General features: G+C 39.6%; 1 protein-coding gene across 15 annotated transcripts in view; it reads left to right on the top strand.

Moving 5' to 3' along the window:
- Positions 1–13,275, top strand: part of CELF1 (CUGBP Elav-like family member 1) — a 58,677-nt gene that overhangs the window by 43,900 nt on the left and 1,502 nt on the right. For 10 of the 15 annotated variants that reach the window (XM_084849269.1, XM_084849232.1, XM_084849164.1 and 7 more), the window contains one exon: positions 1,892–9,934. In XM_084849269.1, the coding sequence (XP_084705395.1) occupies positions 1,892–2,019 (128 nt within the window). In that variant the 3' untranslated portion in view covers positions 2,020–9,934. Of the gene's footprint in view, positions 1–1,891; positions 9,935–11,017; positions 11,108–13,275 lie in introns of those variants that run through there. The other 5 variants (XM_084849250.1, XM_084849173.1, XM_084849214.1 and 2 more) reach the window with 3 other exon arrangements.

A 13,275-nucleotide genomic window follows, 5' to 3' on the forward strand; every position in this document is an offset into this window, starting at 1 on the left:
TGCGATGTATTTTCTTTACTTACACAAAGCTGCAGTTAACTAAATTTATATAATTTCTGTATCCGCTGTTGGTTCAGAGAATGCACAAAGTTGTCTACAATGCTAAACTGTACAAACAGTGTATTCTCTTGCATAAACAGGAGGGCATTTCTGCTTGCACAAGGCAGCCCCGTCAAATTCTTCAGATTTCCCTGTCTTGCTGCAGCCCCTGTGCCCCATCCCACACAGTTCCAAAGGGAGCTGGGGGGGAGGGGAGCTGCAGTGCAGGGGACCAGGAAAGCACCATCGCACACGCAGAGTTTTGCTTGTTTTATTTATTTTTATTTATTAAATTTATTAATCACCCATCTGGCTATTAATCTCTGGCTGTGATCCAGTGGCCACAGTACCAAGTACCATGCACCATGCACGGTGTTCTACATTTGCACTGAGTTTCTCAGCTCCCTCCACCCTACAGCAGACCCTTGTGCCCTCCCTCCCAAAACATGTCATAGGACTTCTCGGAGAGGGACCCTGTGAGGCATGAGTCATAGAATAGTAGGGTTGGAAGGGGCCTATAAAACCATAGAGTCCAACCCCCTGCTCAGTGCAGGAATCCAAGTCAGAGCATCCCTGACAGATGGCTGTCCAGCCTCGCCTTGAATGCCTCCAGTGTGGGAGAGCCCACCACCTCCCTAGGTAATTGGTTCCATTGTCATATCGCTCTAACCGTCAGGAAGTTTGTCCTGATGTTCAGCCGGAATCTGGCTTCCTGTAGGGATTTCTTCTTGAAGGAAAGTTCACAAACTCCTACCTTTCTTTAGATAAAGACATTAAAATATATGTTCTAATTCATATTATTAGTAATGTTGCTTGTCATTGTGTTATAATCTTGTGGCTTTGGTTCTTATCCAGTTATATGCACACAACTCCCATTGCTTAACTCTCTCTCTCTCTCTCTCTCTCTCTCTCTCTCTCTCTCTCTCTCTGTTGGGGGGGGGGGGGAGAACACATGCATTTTGCCATTGTGGGGATAGAATTTTAAATATAGCCAGAAGAACTTAGCAGAATCTTCCCATGTCTTGCAGAGTGTATTTATTCTATTTCAAAACATACTTCAGTTGCTTATATCACTCAGTATTGCATTGCTGTAATGTTGTCTTTTTTCATGATACAACTGAATATAAACTCAACGAGCTTGAGCAAATTCATGTTTTCTGGGAATTGCAAAATGTATCTGTTGGTAAGCATTTATTTCAAGGAATTCAGTCATTTCTGTATTTATACTCACCAACATTTTAGATTTCCAGTTTAATGGCTACCTCTCATCCAAGTTCACTCCTTAACACAGCACCCTGCCAGGTCACTGCTCACTTGTCTGTGCCCACATCCTTGCTAGGATGTGGTCTCCATCCCTGGCTGCACTGGGCTCAAAAGTGCTGCTCTGAACTTGTTGTGTGATTTCCCTTCTGTTTAGCAGCAGCTGCAATAACTCTTCCCTACATACTTCACATATGATACTACTGTTACTGTGCAATCAGAGACTTGTGCAGGAAGTACTGCAGCTGGGGATAGGATCAAACTCCCCTATTTATTTTAAACTTCATTAAACTTGCCAGTGAGAGAATACATTTGCAGTTACAGGCTGTAGCTCAGAAAAGCACATGATTCTCCTTTTTCGTGAGTCATCATATAGAGGAAACTGTGACCTCACTTGTGTTTTAAAACCAAACAAACCTTCGGCCTCATTATAAGATTTAACTATAAACACTTCAACAAATTCACATAGTTTGTATCCACAGTGCAAATGCAAGTATTGATGATGTTGTCGAACTAAATATACTGCATCTAGTATTCTCATGTCACTCTCACCTTTTTCACATGATCCAACTATGTGTTTTCTTTCTCTTAGGTTTTGTAAGTTATGACAATCCAGTCTCTGCACAGGCTGCCATCCAGTCAATGAATGGATTTCAGATTGGCATGAAACGACTGAAAGTACAGCTCAAGCGCTCTAAGAATGACAGCAAGCCATACTGAGCGCCCCTCCCCTCTGGAACTGGAGTGAGAAGGATCTTCTGGTAAGTTGGGGAGGAGTGCGCTTAGTGATTCAAAAACTCTTTAAGGCTGTATTTTTACAGTCACAGAAGCTGATTGATGTCATTCTATCTGGCACATCTTCCCCTGAAGACTCTGCTGCCGCTTCTACTGGGAATTCTTCGGATGGAGGACGAGTTTGTGCTTTTGTTTCCAGTGTTTTACTTTGGAGTTTAGGTGCCATATCTCTACTTTTTTTAAGTTTGCTGTGTTTGTAACCAGTGTGTTTTGAGGACCAATGCCAGCCACCTTGGGGAGGAAAGGAAAACAGCAGGTGCAATTGGAACTGACACTGCATGACTTAGACATGAAGAGGAGAAGGAAAACAGATCTATTGCCAGACCCCAAGTGATATTCATGAAAAGGGGGAGGGGGTGGATCTGAATCCAAACCACTTGGTGGCTGGTTAGTGAACAGACCCCATGAAGCCTTGCCAAATTCTCATTTTCCCAGATTTACTTAGTTAATGCCTTATGTGAGGACTTCATACCGAATCATTCACTAGTGTGAGAGAAAGAAATTGGGCAAAAATATTCGTGTGTTAAAGGAAAACTGCAGTAATGATATAGCTACAGTACATTTCTATAGTGCAGTGAGTGTGGTTGCAACATACAAAATGAACCAATGAAGGTTTTTGATCAAACATGTACAATCCAGCAAGAGCAACCATTAAAAAACTAGATACTGCCAAACGAGTCAATTTAATGCAGGTGTTTTAACTTACGATCTGCTTCAGATTATGTATATCTTGCAGATTTCCTATGTTACTTCTGCTCCAGTTCTACAGCTTGAACTGACAAGCATCAGTGGTCATAAACTACAGCTTAAATCCTCCTTAGTCCTAAACTGACAGGTTGCTTTTAAATAAACTCATGTTGCTCTGATTTCTGGCATTTTTCTCTTTTGCACACTTTCTGCAAGTGAGTGTCCAAAATAATATTGTCCCAAAGATCTTTTTTCTTCTATAAATTTATTTTTCATACATACTGCCATCTTGCTAATTGCAGTTTTCCTTTGAGTGCATGTGCCAATATAAAACATAAAGGGCTACATGCAAAGGGCTGAATCTGCACAGAATCTTGATCCTGCCTTTATATTGTCTGTAGCCCAATGCCTAATAACTCGGAGTCAGATTTATTCCCCTGCTAATACACACCTACTTTTTCACACATGTGTATTTGCCAGAGCATTAAAAAGGTTTTTTTGTACACAGTGATGGCATGGGACTAAAGGGAAGTTTTGACATTCTGGCCTGAGCCATGGCAAGGTCAGCATAGAACCTAGCCCTAAGTCACAAAAAGCCACCTCTATCCATGGGGAAGCTTACAGTGTTATGTATAGATTCAATGTACTCCTACTTCCTCGATTCATTCTCTTTCCCATATGATGTGCATGCTTTTTCACAGCACACCAGCCAACCCACAAGTCTTGTGTTTGGAAATCAGGTGTTTAAGGGGAGGAGGGAGCAGATTAAAGTAAAATTGGCTTCCAATTCACTCCATCAGGAAGAACCACAAGACTCATCAAGCTTGAAATGCCATTTCAGAATGTGCTGGGAATGGTAAAGTTCAGTAGGAGAATCAGATATAACCAGGGACTGGGTCCCCTGGTGTATTAAACCTCAGATTTATAAGTTGTGTAAGGCCATCCGTCTCAGGTCACGTGATCTTTTCTGGTGAATTTGGAAGTTTTGTTGTTGCAAACGTGTCTGTAATCTTGATGGATGGCATACTAAAAATTTAAACTGTCAGTATTATAAAGCGCACACAGCAGTGGCAAAAAAGTTGAACAGTCAGACTGCCAAATTTCCCATTTATGCTGGCATATGGTACCCTTCTGTGCTGAATATTTGGGTCTATCAGAAGCATATGCATACACTTAGGTGAACTGTATACATTGAATTTTGTGCACTAGGAAAAGTTGTGTCCTGATATTCTAGGGAAAAAGGCATTGGAGTGTTGAGGCTTCCAGAGTTGTCATGGGATTTTTATAAATAATATACTTTTCAGGAAAAAAATGGTCATGGTTGGGAGCAGCTGCTTCAGTTGCAACCTGATATAACCAAGAATGTTGTTTCTATTTTTATAGAAGTTTTATACTGCTCTAGGGTGGAGAATATTTATTATCTAAATTATTTCACTGGAAACGACCAGGGTTTGCATAGTCCTGAATGTGATTGTGTTACACATACATACAACAATGTGCATGATTGAAACTACTGACTTTCGGTGGCCTGTTTGCAGCTGGACAAACTGCTAAATAGGAAAAGAATTAATGCTGTGAACCAGTGGAGGGGGAAAGCTGTGCTCAAGTTTCTCTATAGTCACTCCTTCCAGTACCTCCTCTGTCCCCTGCTCTCTCTCTCTTTGTCCCTTTCTTTGTTTCTCTTTCAGCCACCCATGTTCTCTTCTCTGAATAATGTTCTGTCACTCTTTATTTAATATCCACAATTTTCATAACCTGTCTGTACACTTTCATTATGGCCACTGTGAAGAAAATCACCTGTTGAATTAACAAGATAACGCTTGGGCATATATTTGTCCTACAGTATTTTCTAAGAAATATGAATCATGTGAATGCCCTCTTCCTTAGTGACACTGTTACTAAAGCACAACTATCCAGGTTAAATTCCAAAAATAAAACATTTGGAATATATTGGCAAAGTTCTTGTGCCTTTGGTGCTGCTGCCCTGAATTACTTTAGCTAGAATACTTGAACCAAAACATGCCTTTCTCCTCAGTTCCACTTGACGTATTGATCTGGCCATGCATGTTTTTCAAAACACATAATAAATTATGTATCTGGAGTAGGTTCTGTATTGTCAAGAGGTTTATTTTATTTAAAACATATCACGCAGCTTTCCCATCTTGATCCAATCTGTCATGCTTGTTTTTTTTCTGCTTAGTGTATTCCTTCCTCACCTTTCTTTTCCAGATTTGAACCAATACTTTGGCTGGATATTATCTTGTTTGCTGTCCTTCTGAGGCAAATCAGATTAGTCATCTGTGTTTGGATCAATGCAACAAACAGATCAAATTGAAAAGCTCACTAATTTTGTTGCACTGTATCAAAAATAGTCGTATATCACATTATATTTAACTTTGAACATAATTTTAAGTGTATTTTAGATTAAAAACAAGTTCTCAGAATAAAATGAGTGTGTTCTCATGAAGACATGAGACTGGAATGAATAAAGGGAGACACGTTATACTAAAAAGTATTGCAGGCAGTCGGCATTAATGTGACAAATAACAAGTATCACTTTCCAAAAAAGACGTATTTTTATAAGAAAAAATAGACTCTGTACTGCTGCTGATGAACTTGCCATAGGATTATCTAGATTTTCTCTGACTCTTTAACCTGTGTGTGTGTGTCTTGCTGATGGTTGTGGATGTATGTATTTGCTGATGGAAGAGAGAATCTGCTTGGTATACTTCATTTTAAGAATGAAAATCCCAAGGATGCTATTCGTTAGCCTGGCATATTTAACTTCTGTAAACCTCTATTTCCCTCATCAAATGCACTGGGTTGGATCCAGGGTCTCCGCCCACCAGTGGGAGCACTCCTTGAGTGAAGTTCTACTCAGGACATGTCAGTGGGAAGGCAATTTTTGCCGATTCCCCCTCCTCCCATAGGCTCCAGTGGCACTTCCCCCATTGTTCCAAAGGGGGAGGTATAGGGGACTGCTGGGAAAGTGGAATAAATGAAGTTCACCTCATCTCCTACTGGGACAGTGGAAACACTCCGCTGGATCAGAAGCCTGCTGCTGATGGAAGGAACCCTTCTGTCTGTGGAACACAGACTCTGGATCCAAGCCAGTGTTGCTAATTCAGCTAAGGTAACTTTAAAATTAAGTACTGCAGTATAGCTCAGTGTCACTGAGCTGAAATGTAACTATTTAAATCAGGATGTTGTGATACATCTTTGATTATAATTGGAATGGAAGTTAGGGCAGATCTAAGAAGCACGCTTTCCCCAGTATTCACATGCTGCCTCAGACAGTTTTGTGTGTGTACACCATCTCATTAACAGAATGTGTAAATGTATTTGTCCTTGCAAATTATGTCTTTTGTGTTGTGCTCTCTATTAGAGATTCTATCAGCTCTGAAAATCTCTCTCAAGTTGCTTCAGACAAAATTCCTTCCACTCAAACTGGCAACAGTGACTGTAGAATTTCTGAGAGTCCAGAATTCCTCCTCACAAAGTCAGGGAGCAGGATTTATTTATTGAAAGAGTTGCAAAGAGTTTATTTGTAGGTATCATAGTAAAAAGGGCTCAGCTGAGGCAAGTCTGAACTTGCAATCAAGTCTTAATTCTTTCCTATTTCTTAGGGGTTTCAGTCCCTTATGTATACCGTATGTCATTTTTTTGGTTCTCCTTGTTTCCTAAAGAATAACTGAAACAAAGAGGATGGATTACTTGGGCTACTACTGCCTAAGAATGTCCCATGATAGGAAAGAAGAAAGTATCTCAACCATCAAAATCCCCCAGTGATTCCTTCTTTGTCTCCCATTTCTAAGAATCTGAACAACCCCCCGGAACCGCATTTTATGAAGTCAGTTTCTAGTGGAGGGGGCTTAATGTGTTGTCTTCCTCAAGCAGAGGTAGCAAGGACCCTGGCTCAGGGCTGTGATGAATGCATAGCCATCTCTGTGCCACTAAGCCATAGTCCATTCTGTAGCCAGTGACTAAAGGGAATCCCAGGCCCCTGCCTCCATTTGGTTTCTGACAGTTTTTGACAATTATTTAGTGTCTTACGCCCTTCAACTTTTACTTGTTCATTGTTGGCATGTGCTGCCCTTCCCTGTCAACTCCCCTCCCCAAGAGGTCTCATTGTACAGTGCCCATTCCTGTTTTCTCTCTCTCTCTCTCTTTCTCTCTCTCTCTTTCTCTCTGTTTGGATGTACTGCTCTGTGTAACTCAGTGGGTCTCCTTCTTTCTGGTTTGTTTTTTTTCTAGATTCCTGCCGTTTGTTCATCGTTGTGCCTAAAGCATGTCGATGTGGCGTTCAAGTACATCGTCCAAATCCTTGTCTCTTCAGCTTCTCTGATGCTTGAACTCTCACCTTTTGACCTTGTGTTGACTTTTGATGCTGATGTGTATTTTTATTATGTTTGTTTCTTCTTTCTTTTCTTTTTTTTCCTTTTTTTGTGCTGCCAAATTGGTTTTGCTAGAAAGACTGCTGACGGGGAATATTTAAACTTGCATTTGAATATAAAAGAATTCTATTTTTCTAGAACTTCGTAAAATAACCACTTGATTTTGTGATTCTGATTCTTTGTAATTGTCTTCAGAGCAGCCTTGCTAGCATACCTCGTGGAGTATTTGTATTTCTGTGAACATACAGCCAATCACTTTCTAGGCTTAGTTTTTTCTGTGTGCTTAGTTTTAAAACAAATCTTTGAAGGAAAAAGTAAAATGATGCAACTTAAAACTTTCAGGAGGCTTCTGGTCACATTTTGCTGAATCTACTTTCTGTGCTTGAGGAGACAGCATGTATTCTTTGACTTGAGTAGCCTCAGCAGAAAAACACTTGAACTACACTTTCTCCTGATTGTAGCTGCATTTTTGCCCTGGCACTTACTGCTTTTTCCTTCCTGTGTGATTATCAGCCTTTGTCTGCAGTGAAAGTTTAATCAAAGTTGGTGTTGTATTTTGTTAAACCCTAGCATGCTTAGTTTTTTGTAACTACAATCTCCTCAGCAAAATGTGAGATTTTGTTTGTTTTTTCCTTTTAAAAACTCAAATAATGCCCTTGTAAACATTTTGCATGTTTCCTGCTGTGTTCCTCACAATCTTGTATATATATACACCCTTCACCTCTGTTTTCTATAGTTTGTGCAAAAACTGAGCAATTTAATAGGTTTCAAAGCTGTCCTTTTGGGGATGCCAGACTTGTGGTCATATGTCACGTAAGGACATTTCCTGTGCATTTAGACTGCTTTACACAGTATCTACACCTTGCTCTATCATCACAGCTATGGAAAGGTCTCAGGGGGCTTGATTGCACTGTTCCGGTGGTGGTAGTGGTGATGGTGGCGGCAGGGATAGAAGTTCAACAGAAAGATGTGGGATGTTTGCAGTAATATTGCTTCCAAGATCCATTAGAGCGAAAGCTCTTTTGGGGTAGCCTTAATTTGTACCTCTTGTTTAATATGTGGCTTGCTTTGTGAGGTTTAACACCATTAAATCTCAGTGGATGGAAGCTTGATTGCTCTCCACTCTTTACACTTGAAGTAGCATGTTCTGCATATCCCATAGAAGGAATCTGTAAGCCTAGGCACAAAACTGCTGGCTCTTTCTCCAAGTGACAAGCACAATATAACAGCCTACTAGCTGTTACCTGAACAGGGTACCAACCCCAGCTCCTTTTCTCAGGGGCTTTAGCGGGGGGATCTCCTCTATGGAGACTTTTTTTTTTAGTTTTTGGGTAAGGAGTCATGCCGTTTTTCTTTCTTTCTTTCTTTCTTTTTCTTTTCTTTTTTTTCTTTCTGGCCTGGTGAAGAAATAGGACAGATTATCCTTCTCTGGGAAACATGCTTCAGCCTTGCTGCACATACGACCTACTGTAGAAGCTGAGACTTAGTACTGGGTTTCATAGCACCTGCAAGAAATTCCTGTGGTAGGTGCCAAATCACAAGGGGCAAAAGGGTGAGGAAGCTATGAAGGAACTACAACAGGAGGAAGGAGTGTGAAGCAAAACATTTGGAGTATTAGGGGTGTATGGGAGACCTATTTAGGCCATAGAACTAGTTCGTTCTATTGGGGACAAAACAAATTCCCCACCCTATAGATGGGTGGGTAATGGTTCTCCATGCTTGTTAGATAAATATGCATAGGTAGCTTTTCCCTCACCCTTGTGATCATCACCTTTTGAGGGTGAAAGTTGCTTGAAAAGGGATATGGCTGCATTAGCTGGGGGTACAGCTGTGAGATGGTTGCTTTTAGGCTCACAGTCGCAATGCACAGGGATGTCTGATGGCAGGGAGGTTGAGACCCTGCAATGTATTGATTAATTTTGCCAATACATTTCTTTACAATGTGCGTACAGTTTCATGAGGAACTCTGGAGAATCCTGTGGAAAAAAATCTCTGGAGAAAACCAAAATGCCAAACATTGGATGTTCCTTTTCTTTCTTCTTTCCTTTCTTTCTTTGGTTGTTTTAATTATTCTGTGGTGGTTTTAATGAATTTGAGACAGTAAAGCAGCAGCTGCCTTTTATTTCTGGCTGCTTTTTGTGAATAATTTAAAAAGAAAATTTACATTTTGGAAACAAACCTGTGGGCTTTTTTATTGGTACAAACATTGTATTTAACACTAGGGGTTTTGTACAGTTTTTTGCCTTTTCTACTAGAAAACAATGTAAAGTGATTCACAAATGTGACAAGAAAACAAATTGCCACTATGACCAAATGTAGAGTCTGTTCTGCAGTAACAGGATTTAATCAGTTCAAAGTCGTGATTCTGTTGTAGCAATGCTTTTCTTTATCTTGTTTGAGCTGTTCCTTTTTTCTTGTTTGGTTTGCAAAACAAAATGTCTTTTTTTGTGTGGAATTGTGTTGTACTCTGTAGAAAATTATGGATTTTCCTTTAATGGTTTAAAAAAAACAGAAGCACATGTTGCTTTTCTGATCACGGAGTTTGTGTAGTGGATTTAAAAATGAAAGTTTTGTTACAAGTTTGGAACAAGTGAATATGTATTAAGGAATTTTCTTCCTTTCGTGTGTGGTTTCTTTTTGTCCCACTGGGGAACTTAAAGCTGTTTTAATTGCACAGACACACAGACAAGAAGTCATTTTGTATATGCCAAGTGTGGTACCTCCCTTTGTTTATTTGCTATTAAACTGTTTGAGAAGAATTTTCTGTGTCATACTTGTACTTACTTACACATGCCAGGTATGTGGGTACATTAATATTAGAGTATGAGAGAAGGACTGCTCTAAACGTGACAGGCAGAAGATAGAAAAAGTCTTCCTTGTCAGACAGGTGCCCCAGTGTTTATGATATACCTTATATTCTGTCTTTTGCGTGTCTTCCCTTCTTTAAATTAACATCTCTTTGAGCCTTTTCTATCTATTTGAGGTTTATTCCATATCCTGAAAGGTAAGTTGGCCAATCCACATCAAAGCTAGTACATCAGGTGCAATCATACATTTGAAAAGATTGTTCAGTAGTTGGAATACTTGATAAGTGCACATATATGCACGTGTGCACACACCATGTCAGCATTCTGTATTCTGACAGTGGCCACTCGGTGCCACAAGTAAGTTCATAAACAAGTGGAGCATGGTGGTAGTATTCTTCCTATGTACTTCCTCCCTGTGATCTAGTGGAAACAGGTATAATGTCTCTTGGACACAGCCATTGGGCTACTGACTATCTTCACTACTAGCCACTGCTACATCTGTTCTGTAAGTATCTAATTGTTTTAAAATCATAGTAGAGACCATGGTAACATCAGTAGCAATGCATTCCATAGATTAATCTTGCATCATATGAAGCAGTAATTTCTTAAAACGTGCTGGTTATCTATTTGAGTGGACTGAATGTTTTCATTTTGAATAATTTAACGTTTTTACTCTAGTGTTCTTACAATTCTCATGAGAACATCTTCTGACAACCGTATAAACATCTAGGCAAAATGTCCCAGTTATGTAAACCCTTACTTATAAAGATGCCTCATCCCATGATCATTTTCGTTGAAATTCTCCAGGTCTTCTACATCCTTTTTTTTAAGATGAGGCAGTCAGAATTGCTCACTGTATAACATAATTGTTTTGCTGCTTCAGACAAAGGGTATATGTAGTCAAACACATTGTCTCTAGCAATGACCACATTCTTGGTCTGGATGTACCATAAACCTGTATAATGACACTGTGATACTTGCTGTTTTTGTTTTGATCTCTTTCATCATTCCTAATACTACATTTGCCTCTTTCAGTGCCACAGCCAAGTTGATGCTTTCAGAGTGCTTTCTACTAGAGCCCCATCTTTATTAAGAAGTTCCATTCAATTCATAGCCATCACTATATATGTATAAATACGATTATCCATCCTACAAGTGAGCAACTCTGTTTCAGAACAAATTTGTTAGGTCTGGAAATGTCCTGCATTTTATTGTGCTGATTATTGAAGCTTCTGTTTCAAAATACTACAAAGTTCTCAATTTACTGAACATGTTTGTCAAACCAGTTGTCTTTTATCAAATGACTTTCAGTGCTGTGGGGGGTACATTCTGTTATATAAAGCATAGTTGACTCAGTTACACAAAATGACTTGAATGAGATTATGAGGATTAGGCAGAAATTCATTTAGAAGCCAGCTGCAGCATAAGCCTTAATACCCTAAAGGAAAGTACAGTTAAGATGAGACACAACCATGATTTTCTTATAGTGAGGGTCTTTTTGTTTTACTATTTCTGCAGTATTAATATTTTTTCATCCTCCGAGGTCAGCTTCTTTAAAAGGCTTTATAAATGTTTTAATCAGTGTTGTTAATTTAATTGTGAATACAAGAAGGTGAGCATTCAGTCATGCATTCCATCCAGTGCAGTTATAAGCACACAGCAGGCTTCTGTATCTCAAAACAGCAGAACAATGGACAGCTGCTTAAAAATGAGTGGAAGATGGAGGAAGCAACTGAATGACCAATTTGTCCATCGGTGAGAGATGGTGGTAAAGCATAATTTTGTCCATAATATGCTAATGCCAAGGTGAAACTGGTGCTTGTATGAGATGGATACCAGAAACAAGGATCTTTGTAATAACAGGTCCATGCTGTTATTGTCTTCTCTTGACTACATGCTTTAAATATCCAGCCAAACATCAAATAAGTCATGTAACCCCTATAGATCATAAACAAAACTGAGCTTTACACCATGAAGACTACCATCCCTAGGTGTTGTTTTCTTTGTTTTTTTAGATTTCTTGTTGAAGATTTGGGAGATCAGGAATGTTCTGACTACACCAGCCTCATTGCAAAGAGGCAAAAAACCTGATCTGGTTCTTAACTGCATTTCAAGTTTTTACAGGAGCCTGGAGCCAATCCATTATTTAGGCAACACTAAACTAAATGAATGTCTTGTAGTTTGCATTGGCCCAATTATTTTCTTGACAGAGCAAAAATCTTGATGGTACTAAAAACATAGGAACAAAATTTAGCTGCCTCATTGTTCTGATAATCATTCCATCTAACTTAGTATTGTTTACAGTGAGTGGCAGCAGCTCTCTGGAGTTTCAAACAGGGGTCTTTTTCAGCTTTGCTTGGAGATGCCAGGGAATGGAGCCTGAAACCTTTTGCATTTAAAACATACGGCTGGCTACTAAGCTACAGCCCTTCCCAAAGTTTCTGGCAGGTGCAACTGCCACCATATGCAAACAGCCATATTGCATTGCATCCTGGGGTGATCTTATCCTGGTCTACATGTGCAACAAATTGAGGTGGTAGAATGGACCATATCATGTCAGTCTGCAAATGGGGGGTGTCACATTTTTGAGTGCTTCCATTCATGAAAAACTCCATGCAAATACAAACTAGCACAAAAGAAGTGCCCTTCTCTGTAGTCTGAAATGGTGTGCAGTCTACCATCTAGTTCTGCATGTGCAGAGCAGGGCCAAATCTAATTTATTTGAGAAAGGAACAGTGTCTAGAAAGGAGAGTAGTGAGAAGTCAAAAGCTCACAAACACCCATATACACGCTGCTATATAAACAAACACTTACCAAAGGCCAGAGTGTGTTCCATAGAACATGTGTTCTCTCACACACACAACAAACACAAATTGGAATTCTGGCTCATGACCATTATCTTCAGGAGAAATTGCATTTTTTTTTCCTGGGGACGTATTTGATGTTTCTATGCTGTTGCTCTCCTTATATCACAAGTACTTCATTTGTAAGGGGATTGCTTGTCAAGTTAAATATTTAGGATAGACTGCTTTGTATGCTTAAATAAATTTTACATTCCAAATACATTTCTGAGGAAAAGCTATGCACTGCAGTAGGGTAACAAGGAAATGTTAATTCCAGAAGAAAAATCTGTGCTACTCCCTAGCATGAAGAACAGAAACATTGTTGTGACACCTTAGTGTTATTGGTTTATTTGGCATGTGGTTTGGCAGGCAACATTAGATATATCAAGCTGGCAAGTGCGTGTGTGTGTGTTTGGATATTTTAGGGAGCAATCCTATGGCCGCTAGACA

Source organism: Heloderma suspectum, chromosome 1 (genome assembly GCF_057233095.1).
Source record: "Heloderma suspectum isolate Gila_16-S chromosome 1, 16-S_ref, whole genome shotgun sequence".
NCBI lineage: Eukaryota > Metazoa > Chordata > Lepidosauria > Squamata > Helodermatidae > Heloderma > Heloderma suspectum.